Source organism: Pangasianodon hypophthalmus, chromosome 17 (genome assembly GCF_027358585.1).
Source record: "Pangasianodon hypophthalmus isolate fPanHyp1 chromosome 17, fPanHyp1.pri, whole genome shotgun sequence".
Taxonomy (NCBI): domain Eukaryota; kingdom Metazoa; phylum Chordata; class Actinopteri; order Siluriformes; family Pangasiidae; genus Pangasianodon; species Pangasianodon hypophthalmus.
Window position 1 is genome coordinate 22474919 of NC_069726.1, and position 24347 is coordinate 22499265.

Genomic DNA, 24347 nt, shown 5'->3' on the forward strand with positions numbered 1-24347 from the left:
TTATGACGTTGGAAAAAATGGTATTTATAAACTGAACAAACATTACATTCAGAGTCGTGTCTCCTTTTTTTTTTTTTTTTTTTTTAACCCCCTGAGTACTGAACGTAGTACTGACTTTAACCATCTTTGTGTCGTAATTTACAGTTTAGGTGTAGCATTTACGATTTTTGACCCACTGCTGCAGCAATACAGTACCTGAAATCTACAATATTCTGCTTTTGCAGATAAAATAGACCAAACACGAATAAAATTTGCCTGGCAGAAAAAACAAAACAATTAACTGAAGGGGAAAGGACATGGAATGTGAAAGACACTTGCTTTATTTAATTAACGTTCATTAGGTGAACTTTGTGAGTGTGTGTCTGTGTATAGGTCTATCAGTTTAGCACAAAATTCATACGTTCTACCTCAGATCCTTCTCGGCTTCTGACAAACCACTGTTGGTTTTCATGACCCTCCTTGTGAACGTAGGAGAAGGTGTTCTTTATGGGCCTCATCTCTGAGAAATTGTGCGATAATCTGTGATTCTCCAGCAGAAAGACTTCAGTGAAAAAACTGCGTGATGGAGTTAATGTTGTGGTGGAGCTGTGGGCCAGTATTATCCTACTGAAACCTTTGTGTTGCAGTCTTATCACCTCACATTACTGTACTCTAAACCTGCAATTATGTGCTAAACTCTGTTTAGCAACTTTTTAGATGGAATTACAGGTGTTCAAAGCTCAGAGTCTCATTTGTTCTTTTGGATTTCTCTCTGCAATGAGAGAAACTCTGGAAGATGGAAAGGTTGTGTGTGAAATGGCAAAGAATAAGCTAAAAGAAGAAGCTCATGGTCTACATGGTGGACAAACACAGATTCAGATGTTTACAAGATAAATAATCCAGTCCTGTGTTACTCAAACACTTCCAAACTCGAGATTTTCTAATAACACCAAATCTAATAGTCTAACAGTGTTGCAATGTTGTTTCTCAACATGGCCTCGCATGTAGAAGTTGGATTATCGGTTGATGCTAAAGTGTAGTTTTAGTCGTGGTGAATCTTGTCTTATTAATTCACCAAGGTATTTTAAATAAACATTAATATTACCAGCAGTTTAACTAATTTCTAGCATAGTTATCACTTTCTATAATGTCATTAGGCAATGCTAGCTAGCTGTATTGTTTGCCTCAGTCATTAGCTAGCATAACGCTAGTGTCCATGCTTAGCACAAGTGTTGTGTCTGAACACAGTAAGTCTTCCATATTGATTAATATGTTTTTCAGTGATTAATTTGTATAAAAGGTAATGAAGTTCTGGTTAGGAGTAAGGTCAGTGTTAGTACCTTATTTTCTTAATCACTTAATACACGCCATATATGGAATCAAACCACAATTTTACTCATAAAATTGTCTTTTCTTAGCAATTTGCCAAGACGTGAGGTAAAAGTTGATATTTCTGACTGTTATTCAGTCTTTATAGTGTTTTTTTTTTTCTTTCATAAAGACTTTAACAGCTACGTGCTACCTCAGGCCCTAGTTTAAACTCGCCGCCATATTTTTTCCGTTGCCTAGCAACAGTGATCTCACGAATTTAACCATTTCGACTCCTTCCCACATTGAAATATTGACGTCGTGAATTGACAAATTACGTTTTAAACAGTACTATTAGACTAAGTATCACATATATATATATATATATATATATACATATATATATTTTTTTAGAAAGACATGTTTATATGCTTATTTACATAAGGGTGTTATTTACGCCATGATCAGCATACACACAAATCCTCCAATAGGAGCTCGGCGTGCGTGCGCGCGCGCGTGTATGCTGGCAGTTGTACGCGAGCCTCCGTGCAGAGACACGATGTCCGACGCTGCTGCTACACGAAACACAGGAGAGCCGGGATTAAACGGTACGTACGGTCGCCTGTTTGACTCGTATTACACTGTCATCCGTGTAGTGCGAAAGTTACGACCTTATCGTACCACATTTTGCGTTTTTTAGGACTTTTTAAACGTTGCTTTATGTACAAAACGACGTTTTCTGAGTTCAAAACAACTAACCCAAGCATTCCCTATAGCGGTGCTTATATGATTGACACCTGATATAACCAATCATAATGCGCGGAGTGTAAAAGAGGCGGGACAATAAGAAAGATTGACAGTCTCTGAACCAATCATAAGGGTCAACGCTGTGACGTGGCTTTGCTGGGCTTTATGTCAACAAGACAACCGAAAACATGGAGATGTTACATGTTTTTTTTTGTTTTTTTTTTAAAACCTTCATAGTTTTTTTTTTTTTAACCTTTTTTTTTTTTTAAACAAATACGTTGGCGTGACTTTAACCCCAGTGCTTGAGAAAAGCCTGATATCAAATTTAGTTAGCTTTATATAAAATAATCAGTTAGATATTCCCTTGATTTATTTCAGCTCTGCTTTTGCATTATTTCTAAAATCTAAATTACAGTTATTCTTCTCTTGAGGTCTGAAAGGTTTTTAAAATCTTTACAGCAGCTGCTTTCGTCACTATTTTCATGTTTCTAATCTAAAATATTGTGTTGATATCTGACGTCTATATTTTCCGTCAAAAAAGAAAATCTCGTGTTGTATCGCGATATTTCGTCTATTAGCATACTTGTATAGTACATAATGCATACTAATAATCTGAGTAGTATAAATATTAGTGATATGCCTTAAAGGATCAAATGTTAATTTTATGGGGGAAAAAAATGCAACAAAATGGAAAGTTAAAGGCAAAAAAAGAATGGAAAGAAATAAGAAAAAGAAAGTGTGGATAAAATAAAACTTATTGTGTGTAGGATATGAAAAAAAAATCTGAAAATATTTCTATGATGCACTACATATTTGTTTGCTAATTGCATTTTATATATACATGCATATATACATGCATATTTAATTTAATTTAATAGTTTTGTCTGAAGTCTGTAATGTAGAAATCTTTAGAGATTTCTAAAGGGAAAAAGCAGAAGAAGCACAAAAATAAATAAAGAAAGAAAACCTCTTCATATTTAGACGTGCAACACAATGATAATGATGTAATAAAATACGGGTGTAGAGCCGTAATTATCCTTATTTTCTTATGTTGATGATCACTACACAGGCTGATATTTTATAAGCCTGTAAGATGTGTACGGTTTTTAAATCTGCAGCTGCTGAAAGCTATCGTTCAGAGTCTAAATGAGCGTTCACGAGGTGTTAATTCTTTATACATGACGATTTTACAAGCCTGGGACTTTGGTTGAGATGTGAAAGGCTGAGTGAGTTCTGTGTGACTCCTAAGACAGCTCGTATTCAGTAAGACGTGATGTGACATGAGGCGGAGAGCCAGTCATCACGTTGCTGTTAGCTGAGCACAGACCTGGCGTTGGAGCGACAGCATGATCGAAGAGCGTCACGTCGTCCCTCGACACACCAGCAGGAAGGACCGTGGATAAAAAAAATTCCCAAAACCCACCATCCAGATGTGCTCAGGAAAAGTGGAAAACTGTAGCTTTAGTGAATTTCCTGAAAGAATTACATTTTTTTAATTATTATATTTATTGTTTTATATTTTACATCTAGATTATATTTTCTTTTTTATATTTTCTAAATTAAATTATAATGCATCCAAGTCCATTCAAACTCAAACTTTCTAAATATCACAAAAATAATTAAAAAATAAAAGAAGATGCCAAAAGTATAAATAACAACAACAACAACAAGTGTTCGATAGTGTTTATTGCCATGACAGCTTCTTCTAATCAAAAATTGTATAAAGATAACAGATTTTTTTTTAATTTATATCTATTTGAGAAATTCAAAAAATGTAAATCTATTTAGATTTTGAAATCATGTTCCATCATAAAGCCGAAATTATCACCGTCTCACCGTCTCACCGTTCCTCCATCCCACCCAAGCTGTGCCTTTGTCTCTTTACATGCTTGTAGCTTGTTTGTGACTTTTTATGTCATTTTTAATAACAATAATAATAATAATAATAATAATTTTCATTGCATTTTTTTCCTTGTAACTTGCATCATATTTCCAGGTGCCTTATTTATTTATTTGTTTGTTTGTTTGTTTATTGCTATTTTCTCCCTAACTGTTCATCTGGCGGTCAGGTCAGGTTCAACTTCATTGTCCTTGTCAGAGTACGAGTACAGAGGCTATGAAATTCCCATCCACCCTCCAGCTCTCCGCTATCACGGACACATGAAACCAGTCGGCCGCATCGTTCTGATCTGCTGCTCCTGCTGCGTCACAAGGCAGCGTAACGCGCTATCCGCCCTCTTCCACATACGCGACCTCACAGATGCCCACGGTTGGCTAGTGTCGCTGTGACTGACAGGGGAGAGAGCGTATGCCCCTCCCACTTAGCGAGCACAGCCCATTTCGCTCTCCTGGACTCCTGGATGTTAATCGAACATAAGCGATAGAGTGAACGCTTTTCTGGTGCGCCAGTTGAGAGCCTTTGGGCTCACAAAGATTGTATGGATGGAGAAAATCCCTAATAACGTTATCGTTTCTGTACAAATTTTCAAAGCATGGTGCGGAACGCTACTGATTGTTCAAGCGTTTTTTTTTTAAACACCATTCGTTGATGAGGTAAAAAGGTAGACATGTGGATAGTTTAGTGCATTATCTGTTCGTTTCACAGTCAAATCTGAAGAAGCAGCTCTGCTCTGAAAAGTGTGCTGAAATTCCTCTGAGACTTTAATCACGCTTACATTATTTTTCTTTCCTAAGCGTTTAGTTTAACTGAGAGTCCAGTTTTATTCCACTCGCTTCCAGAAATAGAGCCGCACGTACCACTCAGCCTGAGAGTCGGGACTCACACTGTTGGAATTAGTGTCTCTCTCTCTCTCTCCCTCCCTCTCTCACCATCTCTCTCTCTCTTACCCTCCCTCTCTATCTCTCAACCTCTCTTTCTTTCTTTCTTTCTCTCTCTCTGTCTCGCATCCTCTCTCTCTCTCTTACCCTCTCTCTCTCTCTACCACCATCTCGCTCTCTCACCCTCTCTCTCACCCTCTCTCTCTCTCTCTCTCTCTCTCTCTGTCTCCCTCCCTCTCTCACCATCTCTCTCTCTCTCTTACCCTCCCTCTCTATCTCTCTCTCTCTCTTTCTTTCTTTCTTTCTTTCTCTCTCTCTGTCTCACATCCTCTCTCTCTCTCACCCTCTCTCTCTCTCTTTCTTTCTTTCTTTCTTTCTCTCTCTCTGTCTCGCATCCTCTCTCTCTCTCACCCTCTCTCTCTCTGCCACCACCTCGCTCTCTCACCCTCTCTCTCTCTCTCTCTCTCTCTCTCTGTCTCACACACACACCCTCTCTCTGTCTCTCTCTCTTTCTCTCTCTCCCACCATCTCTCTCTCTCCCTCCCTCCTTCGCACAGTTCCTTCGAGCTGTGTGAGAGTTTACTCTGTAACTGTGTACATGTGTTACGTGCCCTGTGGAAGAGGATTAGGCTGCGCTCCAGTGCTCAGCCCTCTTATCTAACTGCACGCTCATGTTTCCACCACTTCAGCGTCTCCTTTCCCTTCCTGACTGGCAGTGTTTATGTTTTTTAATGACCACGAGCTCTGATAGTGCTCTGTGCCCTCAGGGCAGCGTGTTTAAACTGTTTAAACACCATAAAGACGGTTTATCAGGTGGCCTGAGTATCGTAAGGAAGATGCTGTAGTTCCTCCTGTTGATATTTTCACAGCACAGTTTGCAGTCTGCTTTGCTTTGAGCAGGCTTCATACTGATTTTTTTTTTTCTCTGTTGATGCGCAAAGTGTTGGAACATCTGCGCCAGTGTATTAATCACATTCTTATCCTCCTCATCATCATTAACATCATCATTAACATTATCCGTGAAGTGTTAGATTTGATACGTCATCATGCATTGTTGTATTTAATCTTTTTCAGCCATTTTTCATTACCTTTTTCTCGGGCTGTCTCTAATAAATATAGCTAATAGCTAATGGCTGAAAAAGATTAAATACAACGATGCGCGATGACGTATCAAATCTAACACTTCACGAATATATTGATATTAAATATTGTCTAATGATGAACACACATAGATAGATTGTCTTTCATGTTAAAGAACTCGAAACATTCTTCACTTACCGCGACAAAAAGAGCGTGTGAGCCACACGAGTCCGGAGCACGTGAGATGGGCGGAAGGGGGCGGGGCTTCCGGAACGGGACGGTCAATGCGGGAGAGTTCAAAACACCTACGCAAATCATTCCAGGTTCATGTGTCACTTAGCTCATCTTCCATTTTATCGGCGAGAGAAAAGACCGCTGTTTTAGTGTACTTTTGAGTGACATCTCGTACTAGCGTACGCCAGTGATTGAATTACAGCGCAGTTACGCAGTGTAGAGACAATAATATCGTTATACCGCACAATCCTAGCTCTGAGCATTAAACATGAAGTACGTCCAGATCGCTTATGTCACGTAGTATCTCACGTGGTAGTGAATGTTGGTTTTGGGGCATTTTTTTCACGAGTACGAGTTAACGATATAGTATAGAGCCATCCCCAATAGTAGTAGTAATAATAATATTAATAATAATAATAATAGTAATAATAATACCCACAAGTATTATTACGTAAGTAGTGACAGCTGATTCACAGAGACACTTCACACAAACAGATAATAAATTAAACGTTTAATAGTTTAAAAGTTTTCTATAAGGAGATGTTTGTTTAACATTTATGGAAGGAGTCTCCAGTTCCAGAAGTAAACTTGAAGTTTTGCGACATCTTTGCGACAGGACAGAGTTGTTTACGCTTTGCGGTTTCTCAGTAACATGACGAGAGCCTTTTTGTTTGTCGAGAGGCTTATTCCGCAGACCTTCCACAACATTAACCGTAACTATAAACTGATAAAAGCTGCAAGGTTAGCATTTGGAAATAGTTGTGGTAGAAGAGGAGTAAAACACTCTGTCGTGCTGTTATAGGATCATACTCAACAATACTCACTGCTGGTGTGATAAAGCAGTTACCATTGATTATTTTCCTGCAACAGCACATCCTGGAGTGTTTTATTCCTCTTACACAACAGCCGTTTGCCAGCACTTGCGGTTTTTTAAATTAAAGAGCGACACATCATACTTTTTGTCAGTTTATAGGTACATATTACATGTGAATTCTTGTACTCAACTTTTTTTAAGAGGGAAAATGTAAACAAAGCGGATATTTAAAACTGTCTCTATCATAATCGAACCAATCATGAGTAGGAACTTGAGGGATGTTTCTACAGATGTTTGGATCATCGTAACGAATTTGCACAAATTTAAAGAAAAACCTGGTTTGTCTCTGTCCGTCTCTGTATGTCTTCGTCTCTGTTTGTCTGTGTCTCTGTCCGTCTCTGTCTCTGTATGTCTTCGTCTCTGTTCATCTCTGTCTTTGTCCACGGTCTCTATATCTCTGTTTCCATCTCTGTCAGTCTTTGTCTCTGTTTCTGTCCATCTCTGTCTTTTTCTGTCTTTGTCCGGCTCGGTCTCGCTTCTTTTCTCTCTGTCTCTGTTCACACTCTGTTTCTCTCCATCTCTGTCTCTCTCTGTTTCTACAGATGTTTGGATTATCGTAATGAATTTGCACAAACGTGATTTGTCTCTCTTTGCTTGTCTCTGCGGCTAGAACTGCGTCCACACTTTAAGGATTGATTAAGTAAGCATCGTATGGGGTGAGCGTTGTTGCTTTTCAGAAGCTGCTGCTGAGGCGTTTTGATGGACAGAGGTTTGATTTGGACTACGTTACTAGTCATTCTTGTTTTTTTTTGTTTTTTTTTTTCAGGATGAGTTATTGCTCAGCCGTTATCAGGTTCTGCTCCATCGCCATGTAAAATCCACGTGTCAGCCGATATCTTGATCAGAATGTTCAGTCTTCGAAACAGAGTGTGTGTGTGTGTGTGTGTGTGTGTGTGAGAGAGAGAGAGATGGTGTGTGTTGATATGAGTTTCCTGCTCAGTTCATCAGATCTCAGGTTCAGAGCAAAGTCAGCATGCTCTCGAGTCACATGACCCACATGTTTACTCGGTTTAAGGAAGTCATGTGATTGTTTTTCCTGCCTCTTTCTTAATCTCCTGAAACGTTATATTTGTTGCTGTATTTGTATCTCGGATAATCGATAGTGTGTTTGTGTGTGAACGCAGAACTCGTGATGAGATAAGAAAAGCACAGAGGCCAGTGAGAGACACGAAAAATTCAGCTGTGCCAAGTCATGAACAATAAGCTTGTGTGTGTGTGTGTGTGTGTGTGTGTGTGAGAGAGAGAGAGAAAGAGAGGGAGAGCGGTGGAGGGGGGGTGGGGGTTGGGGGGGGAGTGTGTGTGTTCCTGCCTGGGCTCACGTAAGGTTTTGGCTCACATGTCAGTGGTTTATAGCGGGAGGCAGTGAGAGGCATTTACTGTCCTTTCACCATGCTGTAAATAGAGTTCAGCTCAGCCAGCAGAGGGCTTCTGGGAAATCCTACTGTCTCTGTCTGTCTCCGTCTCTGTCTGTCTCCGTCTCTGTCTGTCTCCGTTTCTGATTCTGTCCATCTTTATCTGTGTCTCAGTTTGTCTTTGTCTCTGTTAAACTTTGTCTCTGTCTGTCTCTGTCCTTTTTTATGTCTGTCTCTGTCTCTGTCCACCTTTATCTCTGTTTATCTTTGTCTCTGTGTCTCTATCCATTTCTGTTCATCTTTGTGTCTTTCTGTCTCTTTCTTTGTTGGTCTCCGTCTCTGTCAGTCTTTTGTCTGTCTCTGTCAGTCTTTTGTCTGTCTCTGTCCATCTTTGTCTCTGTCCATCTTTGTCTCTGTCCATCTTTGTCTCTGTCTGCCTCTGTCTCTGTCTCTGTCCATTTCTCTCTCTCTGTTCATCTTTGTCTCTTTTTTTTTTGTCTGTCTTCATCTCTGTCTGTCTGACTCTGTCCATCTCTGACTCTGTCAACATTTGAGCCTGTCTCTCTCCATCTCTCTGTCTCCATCTTTGTGTCTGTCATCATCTCTGTCTTTGGCCATCTTTGTGCATGTCTGTCTCTGTCTTTGCCCGGCTTGGTCTCTTTCGCCATCTGTGTCTCTGTCCTTCTCTCTCTCTGTGTCTCTCTCTCTCGGTCTCTGTCCTTCTCTCTCTCTCGGTCTCTCTCTCTCGGTCTCTGTCCTTCTCTCTCTGTGTCTATCTCTGACTCTGTCCTTCTTTCTCTGTGTCTCTCTTTGACTCTGTCTTTCTCTCTCTCTGTCTCTCTCTGTCTCTGTCTTTCTCTCTGTCTCTCTCTCTGTGTCTCTCTGACTCTGTCCTTCTTTCTCTCTGTGTGTCTCTCTCTGACTCTGTCTGTCATTGACTCTGCCTGTAGCCTGATTTTTTTATTTATGAAGGTGGCTTAATGGAATTATTCTTTGTGTATGTCTGGGATTTTAGTCTAGCCTGAATCCTTTATATCAGTATTTCTTTTTTTTTTCTTTTTTTTTATTACACTGTGTAAGCGATTGGAATTCCAGTTCTTTTCAGTGAGCCAGATCATTTGACTCAGGTCATGGCTTTTGGCTCAGTGTAAAAAGTTTACTAAATATACAGATTGTTTCTTTAAAAAACAGTGGTCCAAGCATCATAAGCGAGAATGCTGACTTGTGCAGCTCTAATCCGTACAGCGCAGGAGCGTTTAAACGAGTAAATCAGCAGGTGAGTTTCAATAGCTGGAGCTGAACAAAAGAAGGAAAACGTGTGCCTGCTGAGTGACATCAGTGTTACAACACAGGTTTGCAAACAGTGTCGAAATCACGGTCTAAAAATAACCCAGCGCCGGAGTGCGAACTTCTGCTGAGCTGACGAGGGAGGAACTCGCACGAGTGAAACGAATAACAAAAGAGATTAGCTTTTTATTCTCCAAGCCAAACGGTGAAAGGGCACTAACAGCTCCAGCGCGCCTGATTTAACCCCTTAAACTCACAAAAACACATCAGATTCAAACCCCTCATTCTCATAACTGTACATTTTCATATGGTGAGGTTTATGGAAGGAGTCTCCAGTGTCAGCGCTTTGTAACAGCCAGAGGTGAAGCTGTAACTTTAAGTTTTCCGACGTCTTCAGGACAGACGAGTTTACATGTTGCGGTTTCTTGATAATATGACAAGCTGTGTTTTTTTTCTCTTAATTTTATTGTTTTATTGTTTATTTTATAGTTATATTATTTAGTTTTTTTGTCTGATTGACTTCAAGAGAGAGAAAAACGTGGAAGCTGGTGAGGGAACGACTGTTTATAGTTGCTAAGTGAGAACAGGAACAAGCTTGTTTTGCAGATGTTGCACAACATTAAATGTAATTATATAGCACAAATAAAACTCAGTAACTCCACTTCATCACGCCACCCCATTGTTGATTATTTTCTTATATCAGCACCACATGGAGTTTATTATTTCCTTATTTCACAGATTAGTGCTTTTGAAATCCCGCTATGGTTCCCTCGATGTCCCCTGTTTATATTTCGGTACTGTGTAGGACATTAGCGACTTTTCCTTGCTTTCAGTTCTGATGCTTTTCACATTTCCTGTCCTCAGGCTCGTGGGTGGAGCTCGAGCTGAACAGGAACTCACCCGAGACGTCGCAGGCCGTCGCTCCGGGCATGTCCAGTTTGGCCCAGGTCGTTGAAGAGGATGACGGGATAGTCGGAGGGCTGGAACACGTGCCTTCTTCTTCCTCCATCCATAACGGAGACATGGAGAAGATCCTGCTGGACGCACAGCACGAGTCCAGCCGCAGCAACTCCTCCTGCGACAGGTAGTGGAACAGTTCAGGGCTCGGGAAAGCAACAAGAGCAGCAACAAATCGTCACATGTCCTTCTCTGAGAAAGCAGTCGCATAATTCACTGTTTTCAGTCCACCAGTAAAATCCATGGTGATCAGAACCATCACTGGTACTTTTAAAAGTTTCATTATCACAACATACAAACTGGATTGTGTTGTCACTAATCGAGCACACGTTCAAATCCAGCCAAATCATGCCCTTTATTTTTTATCATTTTTAATTTTTTTTATCACAGGTTCACATTCAGAGGTTCGCTCAGATGTAGTGCACTATTTAATACCTGGACGAAGTGCTAAAAACGTGGAACGCTGGACACCTCTTGTGCTCGGGAATTTTAAAATTAATATACGTCTATATGTGTTTCCGTCCTGCAGTCCACCACGTCCACACAGTCCTCAGGATGAAGGTCAGATCAGCTTTGACGTGGACAGAGGAGAAAACCAGGTACTCCTGCACTGAATTTGATTTTCATTACTTTTTTAAAATATAAATATATATGTATATACTGTGTATATGTATCCAGAATTCTATGTACTTATGTAACTGTGCAAAAGTCTTAGACACCCTATATATATACATATATATTTTTTTTTAGTACAAACTTTGTTATAGATTTTTATTTTCTGACTTCTACATTATTGATTCAGTACAAAAAGCATTTTAGATTCCGAACATTAGTTTTCCAGCACAAAATGAAATGTTACAGAAAAATGTTTGTATGTCAGTAAAGAAAGCAGCAGATTCCATAAGAGACACTTTTCAGATAAAAACATAATGAAGGCTGCTGGGTTTCGCTGCAGAAATAAGAAACGAGTCGACAGTCAAAGTCTCCAGAAGAACTGTGGCTGCTTCTGCACGATGCTCAGTAACACTTCCAGCTCATTTCCTTATAAAACTGCACACACTGCACCTGAGATACTGTTTTTATTTTAAAGCGAAGAATCATCACACCAAATATTGACTTTGTTTCATTTATTACTGTTTACTGCTCTTTATAGTACTTTTTTTAAACGTAGAAACATTTAGTTTCATTATTTTTGAAGGCGTCTTTGCTCTACAGCATTTCTTTGCATGTGCCTGAGACTTTTGCACTGTACTGTATACTGTGTACAGTATCAGGAGACAAGGGCGGCACGATTCAAGGTAAAATAGGCATCACGATTATTTCAGCTTGGAATTGAGATCTCGATACTTTGACTGATTCTCAGACTGTCCTTACATCCTTACACCCTTACATGTTTGTGAATGACTGCTCGAATACAACCGCGAGAATCCTGAGCTAAAATAACCGCTCTTCAGTATACAACTTTTCCTCCTAAAGATAAAAGTAAAGCTGCGATACTTAAGCTGCTTAAATAATTAGTAAGTAATGATGAATAAATTAGTAAATAATGCGCGCGATGTGTCATTAGTGAGTTTTAAACAAGATGGCGCTTGTCATGACTCACTCACCTCATTCATTCTTTTCAGACATTTAATCATAGTTTGTTTAGTGATCAGGACTTTAGTGTTCAGCATGGAATGTTAAACATTTATAACACGACAAGAAGCATGTGAGGTGTGTGTGAGGTCTGTAAGATGTATGTGTGTGTGTGAGGTGTGTGTGTGTGAGATCAGGTCGTACAGCGTCTCTAAGCTCAAAGTCCACAAAGCGGAAAAGTGACACTCGATATGACATCGATATTGTGATCAATTACATCACGATACGTTTTTCTGAGATATTGTGTTACCTTTTTATTACATTTTTAATGTATTCTTATATAATTAATGTAATATTTTTAAAAATAATTACACATTAACTAGAAGCAGCTGATGTGATGTTAACATTTTGTACTTTTAATTTTTTTTATTTTTATTTTTTCTCCTTTTCAGTGTTTAATATTTATTTATATTTGTGTTTAATATTTATTTATTTTTGTATACATTTTTTTAAGAAAAAAAGGAAGTACATTTTTGTACACATTAAATAAATCTGCTTTTTTCAAATGTAAATGAAAAGTCTTTGAGAATCGTGGTATGATGTTTGTGTCATATCACTCACCCCCACTCAGTTTTGTGTTGCAGAAAACACGCTGCTTTTGAATCAGTTTGCACTGAGAAATGAATTTTAATATGATTTTTTGTGCAGCTGTATACTGGAATACCTACCTCGAAAAATGTAGCATAAAACCAGAATGTCAGCTGTTGTCTGGAAAACCTTAAAAATGAACGTTGTCAGAGATAGTGTCGTGTAAAATGAGTGGCAAAAAAAATCGATATATCAAAAGGACATCAGATGAAAGACGTGAGCGAATTTGAAGATATGATGCAACTCATGGGATTATTTGTTATCGTTACCTGGCAGGATTGGAGCTGATATTAAGGTGGAAGAAGTATTACTGGCATTATTTATTAATTTATTTTCATAGAGAGTATAATGTGCACTTCTGTAAATCTGTAGATGTGTGAGAGTTATAATAAAAATGACATACAGATTGGACTAAATTTGGAAAGCTGTGATCCAATTTTATGTGAATTATCTATAATTGTGTGTGTGTGTGTGTGTGTGTGTGTGTAGGAGGCGCTGGAAAAAATGAGGGATGATGAAATTCTGATGAAGGACCCGGACTGGGTGGCCGACTGGTCCAGCAGACCCGAGAACGTTCCTCCCAAGTGTGTGACGCTGCTTTTTTCCAGACCGAGAGGCTTATGTCAAACTTAATTTTAAAATATTTGGTTTTTGTATATGTTTTTTTTTTAATCTAAAAATCGTTCGTATGAAGAATTTGTATCTAAAAGTGTAGCTGATTATCTCTTTAATGTCACACATTGACCAAAAACAAATTAGACATTGTTTTTTTTTTTTTTTTTCAATTAACAAAACATAAACCTTTATTTTATAAGGAGTGTGTGTTGTGTGTCTGTGGCAGGGAATTCCATTTCCGTCACCCTCGGAGAGCCGTCACACTCAGCATGCGGAAAACTGGAGCCATGAAGAAAGGAGGGATCTTCTCTGCCGAGTTCCTCCGAGTGTTTCTCCCCTCACTGCTGCTCTCACACTTACTGGTCCTGGGGCTCGGGTGAGCACTACGTCTATATATGTGTGTGTGTATATATAGATATATATTTATTTATATATATATACACGCACACACACATTACATATATATTATACATGCATATTGGGCTTTTTCTAGTTAGATACTGTTACGGCTAAACTTAAACCCAGACAGTTGGATTCACCCCAATTTATCAATCTAATTATTCAATACAGAAAATAAAAACAAGTCTTATGTGACTTCCAAATGTACCTTCAATACATCAATTCAGTTCAGTGTTGTTTTTATAGAGCTTTGACACAAAGCAGCTTTACAGAAATCCCAATGTAAGTTTATGTAATTCATTAAACCCCTAACGAACAAACCAGCTGCGACATTGTGAGGAAAAACTCCCTGAGACGACACGAGGAACAGCGGAATGGTGAAAAATATTCCCGTTCCAAATGATTACTTATGGATAATTAACATAACACACATAAAGCGCAGCTTATTATATATACATTTTAAATCATTGTAGTTCAAGTACTGGGCAAAATACAATGCTATTCATTGTCAGATAGCATGTTTTTGTGCAGCAGTTGTGCTGGAATGACGGATGGATGTAAGTGTCATAATTATTTCGACTAACGAGGCTGGACGCAGGTGTGCATCCCTAAAGCCGCTTTCACACATGCAGTTTTATTGGGTTAATAGTCAAGAGTTGAAATCCTAAGAATATTGACCTGGCAATGCATCAGGACAAGACCTAGACAAGAAGATGATACGTACGAACACCTTTTAAGATTTAAAAGGCTTATTTGAACCATTAGAGCAGGAGTTACTGAACTAGGGGTCGCGACCCAACGCGGCGTCGCTTGATTTACAAATAGGGTCTCGGAGCGAAACTCACAAACTCCTCTTTTGTTTCATTTATTTATTTCACAAATTATTATTGGAAATATCGAAGACTGATTTTGTGTGCTAATATTTTGAAATATTTCTGGAGGTCACATTCAGACAAGCCAAGACAATAAGGATAAAACTCTAACTCCGCTAATCAGACTAGCATTGTGTCTCAAATCACATCCTTATGTACTATGCTAGAGCGTTATTGAGCACTAAGACTGACCAGGCTTCCTGTTACAGTTAGTATTTGAATTTTAAAAACCACTCATGTCCCCTAAAACCTTCCAAAAGCTCTGTTTTGCGTACCAGTCTTCTGGATATCTGGATTAGTCAATGTAGATTTGAATGTAAGGTCAGAGTTTTCCATTTGAGACGCAGCTCGTGACAATAATAATCACAACGACAGCAGAAAGTTCTAAAGTCAATCAGATCTCATCACTCTGTTAAATGTTGCTGTGCATGAAATCACTAAACATTTTACAGCTCGACTTTGTTAACCTGACGGACAGGGATGTTTTGGCTCGGAATAAAAATCTTCCAGACGTACATAAGATAAGCAGACGAGTGTGTGAACGATGCCAGTCGCATCGTCGCTGCTTCTGCACGTGCAAAACCATGCATCAGGAATTCTTATTTTCCTATAACAACACAACACTTCCTGCTAGACTGCTAAGTCAGTGCAAGGAATATTCCTTTGGCTTTTATTAGCTTATGTTACACATACATTTGCTACAGACTTAATAAAGAAATGTCCATATTGGTCTGGGGTCGTTTGCCTGAGAAATTTGGGAACCCCTGTTGTAGACTTTCTTCCTGTTGTCAAATTACTGGAGTCAACCAAGAAGGATAACAGGAGAAATATCTGGAAATTGGAGCGACTCGGAGAAGTAGATGTCAGTCATTTGTGCCGAGGTGAAAACATTATCAGTAAAGATGAATATAATGTCTCGGGTTTTGTGAAAAACATGCAGAATAACAGCAAACAGTGTTAGAACCTAAAAACTGTTGCATGTAACTGATCTGTCTTTTGCTCTCTCTCTCTCTCTCTCTCTCTCTCTCTCTCTCTCTCTCTCTGACAGGGTGTATATCGGGAAGAGGTTGACGACGCCCCCCGCCAGCTCGTTTTAAGCATCGAAGTGTAGAAGCGCCTCAGCCGTGGCTCGTGTGGATTTGAGAGAGTGTCGCAGTTTGTACAAGAAACGTAGCCCCCTGCTCACCCCATAATCACATTTTATTTTTTTAATTGTCTTTCTCATCCACCTCTCCTTTTACATTGGTACAGTCCACTTCTGCATTGCTCGTGTTCTGCTTGGCCTAAAGTGCCATAAGAGACCAGGAGACCGATAAACGCGCTATTATTTTTCCTCTGTTCTGTATTGTCATGAGTGATTACAGTTGTGTTGTGTGTTCAGTGTTGTGGGGGTGGATACCGAGGGGGCGGAGTTTAAACCAAACCCGTGTGATCCCAGAAAGATTCCACTCACAAAATTAATTAAAAAAAAAAAAAAAGCCGGGGATCAATTAAAGTAAATATATCAGCATGCGTTTATCGTAGATCTTCCTTTATAGCTTATTGAGGTGTTTCAGGTTTATTTAGTCTTTTTAATTTATTTTTAAACCTGCCATATTTTCTGGACTCCTTTTGCAGTGCAGTGATTGAAACAATTATCATTTCTGCATTTTTTTTTTTTTTTTCATTATTATATGCGCATTTATACATACATGCTAATCCAGCAGTTATGGTAATTAACAATATCCTTAATTAACATTATCAAACCAGCACAAATTCTCCCGATATTGATTTTATAAGGTCTGGAAGGATGTATTTCCGAGGCTAAGATCAGGACTGTAGCAAAAACTATATTCCAGCAACACTAATGAGACGGAAGCGAAACTAGACCCCACCTTTAAATGCAGTCCAAATGAAACATTTTAATTAATATGACTTTAGTGATGATGTGACCTTGTCATTTTTATTTTTTTTTTAAATTCTGAGCATCTTTTCTGGAAAACCCGGTATGTATCTGTAAGACCCAGATATAGGCGAGACCTGTTACATGTGAAGCGTGAAATTATTGTGATGTATTTAAATTTGCGTGACAGTCGATCGGTGTGAGATGATGTGTGGAAAGAGATTGTCATTTGTCATGTCTGTTGTGTTTGTGTTGCTTCATTTTTTTATTTTTTTTTCCTTTTGTCTTTTCATTATCGGCCGTTTCTTCTGCTCCAAAAATAGCTCCACTACTAAGTGGCTTGTTGCAGTAAAACCGAGTAAAATATTGCTATAAAAAAAAAACCCACACTTTTTGTCGAGCTTGTAAACTAGCATCTAATCTGTAGGTTTCCTTATTTGGTTCCTCAGCATTAAAGATTATATTCTGGAGATTATATTCTTTCAACTCTGCATAACTTTACTTACAAGTTTAATATATATGAACTTTGCTCCAATATCAGAAAAAAAGTATTTTCCAGACCTGACTTTACACTCAGCAATCAGAGAGAGGGGTCTAGATCAGGGGTTCTTGAACTTTTTATAAAAAAAAAAAAAATTTAAAAATGCAGAGTACATATTTTTACAAACATGCGCTAACAATTGTTTAAATGTATCCAGTAATATTTTTTTGTTATTTTAATTTCTGAACTTCTCACCCATAGAACCCAGTTTTATTCAAATTGTCATTAGATCTGATTTGACGTTAGTTGTAGATGCAATAACTTTGATAATTGTGGGTTGTCATGTTCACTGCTATAATAAAATAAAAAATAAAATTGCAGACTCCCTGTCTACGCTTCACACGCCTCTTTTAGAACCAGGGGTCAAGATACTAAGCCATTTTTTTATTTCTAATATTTTTTTTATGGTGAATAGTTTGAAATAGCTTGGAGTAACGCACCTGACAACCCATAGTCAGCGCAATGATACACATTTGGTGAACAACCCACGCCCTTATCAGATATAACACTGCAGCTAGAATGTGTTTCAACCAGTCAGAGTGCGTGGTTGGAACTAACTTTTTATAACTGATGTTAGCTTGCGAATGCTCGACTCTTAACGATGTTCAGTGAAGGCTGGTTTATACCTGCTGTTAACTATGCGTATGCGTACGCAAGATGGCCGCCACGCGTATCCTGAGGTCGTTTGGTGCGTCGCTTGTGCACGTCCTCAGAAATGAACTCGACGTGTGTAATATTAACGTACCTAGTGTAGGCGGTATAGCACCATGTGACACTGTGTCCACAACTCAATAAACAAACTAGCATTGTGTCTCAAATCGCATACTTATGTAATAATCTAGACCGTTATGGAGTACTAACAGTTTTCCTATTAAAGTTGGTGTTTGATTTAAAAAAAAAAAAAAAAACTCTTAAACCTACCAAAAGGACTGTTTTGAGTACCAGTCTTCTGGCTTGTCTAGATTAGTAAATATTTTTGGATGTACAATGAGGGGTTTTATTTGAGACACAGATCATGACAACAATCTCGCAGACAGCAGAAAGCTTTAAAGAGAAATAGAGCTTGTAGTTGTGTTTAACATTGCTGTTCATGAAATCGCTAAACATTACCGTTTGACTCGGAAACCAGATGACCGGAGATGTTTTGGCTCAGACGTGCCATCTAGTGGACGTCATTTCTAATCCTCCAGATGTACATAAGATACGCAGGCGAGTGTGTGAACGATGCTGTGTGCCCACGTCTGTGTGGTGAAAGTGAAGTGTACTTGCACCTTAAATAGTGTAAGACAGTCATATTATAGCAGGGTCACATCTTTTGTTCATGGATATCGAGCTAGATTTGCAGATCAAGATGGTGAGCTGAGGCACTTTAAATGGCATTAATGTGGAATGTACTGGTTTTTATTCGCAGGTAGTGTTAAAGGAATGGTTTGGGAAAAAAATGGAAGTAACTAATGAATGTTTTCCCACTTAAACCAAATGTACTTGATAAGTCAAGACATCCGCTTTGCTTTAGTTTTGTACTGAAGCTACGAGGGATGGAGGCTAACAAGTAACGGAAATCACCCAAAAATCGTTTCTGTTAATATCTTTCTCAAAATCTGATATGTGTTTTGTAGTAGTGTGGTGCAGGACACAGTGGGACTACTGAATAAGTGCAGTCTATTGTACTCGGAACTTGGAAAAACCAGCCTTCCGACATGGAAAAGTGCAACGGAGAGGTCGTTCAACTCTGAATGCCAAGTCAGCAACTCAGGCAACATCCACCTGTAGCCTGAGTTCTCTGACATAAACACACCAGACGTCACAACAATATGGCGGCGCTCACACAGTCAACAGAAATCCTTTCGCATTCTTTTCTGTTTGATAAAACTTGGCTTTACTTGATATGTAGCTTTTGTGAAAATGTGTTTGACAGGTTTAGGTTTGTAACAGAATTCTTTTGATTTCAGCCCAATTTTACTACCGTGATAAGAGCATTGTGATACCATTTTTATGAGCAAAGGTGAACCGAACACTTGACTTAACATACGTCATTTCTCATCGTTAATCATGCAGATCTTATTAATGTGTTTCTCAAATTCACAGATTAGGCATACCAATATGACCTTGCAAAGACTCGAAGTACTGGTACGCTTTTAGATCTCAGGGAAAATTGACCTGGAACTTTCCGAGTACAATGGATTTCAGCATTACAGTCAACTATAAACATGAACAAAACTTCATCACGTAGCTGAACACTGGAATGCTAATGGAGGCGGCCATGTTGTCTTAGGCTGCTTTCACACTGCCTTTTCTGACCCGTCAGCTCACGCTTTACATGTACTCCCTTTTTGCTTTTTTTTTTGTTTTTTTCAGGTCACAGCAGAGCTTTCAAAAGTTAAAAAAAACGTTTATCTTTTTAGAAAAACGTAGCATAACGTCAGGCACTCCTGACCAATCAGATCACAAGCTGGGGGGAAGCGAGAAATACAAACATGGAGGATAAAGTGCTGATAAAAAATTAGTTTTGTTAGTGAGTGAATATGAGGAGATTTACAAAAATGTTTCGTTGCTAATAATCCAACGTTCCATAACAGCGTGTGTATTTTTTTAGGATGTTTACCTGTACGTGACGTGGCATCGCACATTAACTGTAGTAAGCAAACAGTCATCCGCTCAAATTCTCTTGATTTTCAGCCTCACGGTGACAAACAGCTTCGTCGTCCCCAGAGTTACACCAAACTTTATTTCATCTGCGTTACTGAGAATAATTCATCTAATCTAGAGAGCAAGCTAGGCTAGTTAGCTGATACTAGCTAGGACTGGTAAGCGCGTTGTCATGGTGACAGCTTGCATGCTTTGTCTGAAAAAGTGTGAAAGCAGCCTTGTGAATTAGCTACATTTAATATGACTCCGCCCTCTAGGCTCCGCCCCAAAGATTAAATTGTACATGAAATTGTACCAGAGTGATAATACATTTCCACGTTAAACTTAAATCTTTGGTTATGGACAGTCACTTTTTTTTTTTTTTTTTTTTTTAAAGAAGTTGTCTGTCTGTATCTATAAATGATCTTAATGACGTCATTTGAAGCACATATTTGGGCTAAGTGGAAAAATGCGCAAGTTAGCGATTTCGTAATTCTCCGCAGACGAGCAGTATTTTTGTACTTAAACTGTTCATGTGTCCAGAGACAAAAACATTTCATCTGTCTCCAGGAGTGTGATACTGAACATGCTATATGATCAATTCAGAATATGAGATCACTTTTCAGCTCATAGCTCGGCATTATTTACAATTAAAATGAAATCAAATGCCACATGAGGCAGCAGTACATGGATTTATATATTTCCTGAAGAAAGTTGCTATGTTCTTGGTCTTCGCTTGTTGATCATAGTAATATGGATATTTTTAAGATTTTTCGCTCATGTCTTGGAGCATATTTCCAGGGAGATATTTTTCCGATATTTTTGCAATTTCTGTAACAGACCATTAACAGTATAACTGTTTCACTCTTATTTCAGCATAGTCCTGGTATAGTTTTAGTGTTCTTCAAGGCTTCTTTAAGGAATCGTTGGATAATTAATGCTTCTTAGATTCTGTAAAACCTTTCAGAACCTTTCTGAGTGTATCTCCTCCTACCAACACGTTCTCAGATATTTTTCTTCTACATCATAGACACATTGTGTCTTAAAGCAAACTTGTGACATTTTTGACAATTTTCCTCCGTTTTTTTTCTTCCATAAAATCTCCTCACAAACCTCCTCTTCTTCATCATGCGCGTATTCGCGTCGTATCTCCTCTGTGCACCGTCAGGTCCGGTTTCTTTCTTTTGAATTGATTCTTTTTTTTTTTTTTTTTTTTTTTTTTTTTTTTTAAATGCATTATTACCTAGAGTTAATGAATTGATTTTGTTGCTTTGTTTAGATTGTGGCTGAGCTAAAGATTACAGTGAGCTGCTTTTGGGTGTGGAGAACTCTTTACCCCTGTCCCTGCACAATTCTAATCATTTTGACATTAAAATTTAAAGAAGAAAGCATGGTTTTTTTATTTGTTTTGTTTTGTTTTGTCTACTTTAGTATGCACATTGTTTTATAAAAAAAATAGTGCATTGAGCAAAGCTCTGGTTTATGCATCATGTAAAGAGTACAGTACTGTGCAAAAGTCTTCGGCATTAACAGTAATAAATTAAACGAAGTCAGTATTTGGTGTGATGACAGTTTGCATCAGCAGTCTCAGATACACTTTGTGCAGTTTTGTAAGGACATTGGGATTGGAAGTTTTACTGAATATCTGTCACAGTTTTTCTGGAGACTTTGAATGTCTCACTTGCTTGTTCTGATAATAATACAGACGTCATAAAACATCTAAAACATTTCTACACATGAAAAAAAACTAGGATGGCCAAGACATTTGCACAGTGCTGTATGTTTCTTAAAAACGGTAATAAATTTTAAGAAACAAGCCACGTTACAATTAGTATATTGTCAATTTGGCTGAAAAAAAAAAAATCAGTTTAGTAGACCAGCAACACATCAGCAACTCTTAAATGTGTTCAATTATCAGTGTTCATCACAAACCGATTGAACGTAGCATATATGATCTGTAAAACAGATGAACAGTCTGCAATTCATTACCAAAAAAAGCAGAATTATGGTTTTACCATATACCTGGAACTGAAATGGATTTATTCTGGATTTTATGTGATGAATCTACATAAAATATCCCCTAATATTGAAGTGGAAGTTGAGTTTTTTTGGGGAAAAAAAATACAGTTACTGCATCAAATTTGTAGTATGCTAATGAAAAATTATATACAGTATATGGCCGAAAGTATGTGGACACTTGACCATCACACCCATTGTGTTTGTTGAACATCCCATTCCAGATTTATTCCCCTTTGCTGTTCCCTTCCAGTGAAGGGAAACTGTAATGCTACAGCACACAGAGACCTTCTGTACAATTGTGTGCTTCAGAATTTGTGGGTGTGATGGTCAGGGGTGCACATACTTTTGGCCAAATTGTGTATCATTATCACATTTGGTCAGTAGCTGAGTTTATGGTCATGAGTTTATTGCTCTATTTTGCCCCCTAGTGGACTAAAAGAGCTCTTTTTTTCTGAATCTTTCAGTTCAGTTACAGTCCACAAGATGATTTTAATCCAGAACTCAGAGTCTAAATTTATTTGGTGGGCCGTATCTGAACCTTTAACCGCTGGCCAGATGTTTGACACCTCTGTCTTAAACTGGAAGCTCATTAACGTGCTTTATGCGTGTTCTTCAGTAAATGCTATAAATTATTAAGTAACAACTAAAAGGAAAATGGATGGAGTTAATAGAGTCAGGAATGTGTGTCTGGATCCACCACCAAGTCCTGAGAGATTTAAGAGAATAAATAATACAACTGAACTAAAATTAGGCTATTAGTGTATTCCATGGAAATAAATCTTATTAATGAAATAGATTTTATATGAAATGCAATGTAAAGTCAAACTATTCTGTTTATTAGAAGGTCTTTATAAGATTATTTCAGCCAAAGAAGAACACTGTTATCAAAAATATGAAGTTTGTCTAGTTCTGAAAGGGAGCTGAAAGAGTCGACTCGTGTTGCTCAGCTGAGTCAAATGAATTGACTCACTGAAGGAAAAAAAAAAAAAAAAAAAAGCCAGAATTCTCCATCACTGCTAGCTTTCCATTGTCAGTGATCTACTCTGCCCTCTAGTGGCTGAGACTAGCAGTAAAGGGTGTGGCCTTCTCTGGCTTTAAGACCTGAGGAGTGCAGAGAGACAAAAGCTGATGAATCAGATGAGTCAGTATGCCCTGTCCGAGCATGAAACACAATACACGTTCAAAAGCCATCAGGAACGCACATCACTTCCTTGTGAGTGATTTTTAACTGCATCAAACAGCTGATATGTTATCAGTGCTCGTGCTGCACAAGTGCTTCCTTCTTCACTGTAATTATTTCCTAATTATTTATCGCTCCCTGATGATGCGAGCGTTTTTCTCCTTCATACCTGCATTCATAGCAGCATTCCTTTTAACCACAAAAAACTGACTACACATTGTCTTTGCAGTCTTACATATACTACATAAAGAAAGCCCAGTGAGACACACCCATAAATATCTAATCACACACTAATCCAATCATCCAGCCACCTCCCAGTGACCTATGACATCAGCAGCAGGAGTGGGAGGAGCTAAACTCAGGGGTTGCTCTCTCCTGATAGGCTGAAACACATGTTCTGATGCTCTCTAAGGGAAGGCTGTGTGGGAAATGTTTTAATAAGCAGGTTTTTTTCCTAGGCCTGGGCAGTCTGATGAGATAATATCGACATTGTGATAAATTACATCACAGTGTGCTTTTATGAGATACTTCAGGTAACGATAATCGCATTTATAAACCTGACCGACTTCATTTGTAGTGTGTGTTAAAATATACAAGATCCTAGCAATAAAATTTATAGAACATCTCTGCCTGATTTTCTGTGCAAACACCAAAAAATATTACATGAGTAATTTGACCATAATGCAATAAATTTTCCTTTTTTTTTTTTTTTTTGCCTGAAATGAAGTCAGCCATGTTTGCTGTCCAGAGGTTTGCACTGAATTAGTTTTCTGTAACAGAAGATCTGACAGTAGTGCAGCTACAAATCACAGGTTTATATTAATGCACTCGTTCTAATATGGTGTCGTTTCCATGGTAACAGCTCATTCCCAGGGACTTGCACACTGCACACTCTACATGAACAGATTTGAAAACTCGTTGCTGTGGTGACGTTTTCTGTGAGGAGATGTTTATTTAATGTTTGTGGAAGGAGTCTCCAGTGCCACAGCTTTGTAACACTCAGAGGTAAGTTCTGTTTCACGCCTCTTAACTACCCTCGGCTGTGTTTTAACACACGTCGAGAACCTTCGCACAAAGTCGAATGGTGATCATGTGATGTTAACGCAAATCGACCAGGTTTCTGACGGTTTGGAGTTGAGGAACCCTGGCGGTTACCTGATGTCCTGAGAACCACAGTTACAGACATAACCTTAGCTTTCTGTTCCAGATGTTGTGCTATTCGTGGAATGAAACGGTTCAGGATGTGCTCTCGGCTTCATCACAAAACCTCTCGTTGATTGTTTTCCCAGAACAGCACGACACAGAGTGTATGATTTCTTAATTCATTTGTTTTGTGTATCTGGAGACTTAAAGCATGCTTCACTAAAACGTCACATCATGACAAGATCATTT

At 38.5% G+C, this 24347-nt stretch overlaps 1 protein-coding gene across 1 annotated transcript; it reads left to right on the forward strand.

Moving 5' to 3' along the window:
* Positions 1–1758: 1758 nt before the first annotated feature.
* Positions 1759–21149, forward strand: bnip3lb (BCL2 interacting protein 3 like b). The gene is made up of 6 exons (XM_026942658.3): positions 1759–1895; positions 10504–10723; positions 11126–11195; positions 13309–13403; positions 13661–13810; positions 15754–21149. Exons 1-6 carry the CDS (start codon positions 1808–1810, stop codon positions 15800–15802), a joined length of 672 nt encoding a protein of 223 aa, XP_026798459.2. The 5' UTR covers positions 1759–1807; the 3' UTR covers positions 15803–21149.
* The last annotated feature ends 3198 nt before the right edge of the window (positions 21150–24347 follow it).

What these genes read in the sequence shown, in the direction of transcription:
- bnip3lb (XM_026942658.3), top strand. Translation starts at nt 1,808, where the DNA reads ATGCTGGCAGTTGTACGCGAGCCTCCGTGCAGAGACACGATGTCCGAC. An exon ending in AGGAGAGCCGGGATTAAACG is followed by an intron (nt 1,896 to 10,503) that starts GTACGTACGGTC and finishes TCCTGTCCTCAG; the next exon opens with GCTCGTGGGTGGAGCTCGAG. An exon ending in TTACTGGTCCTGGGGCTCGG is followed by an intron (nt 13,811 to 15,753) that starts GTGAGCACTACG and finishes TCTCTCTGACAG; the next exon opens with GGTGTATATCGGGAAGAGGT.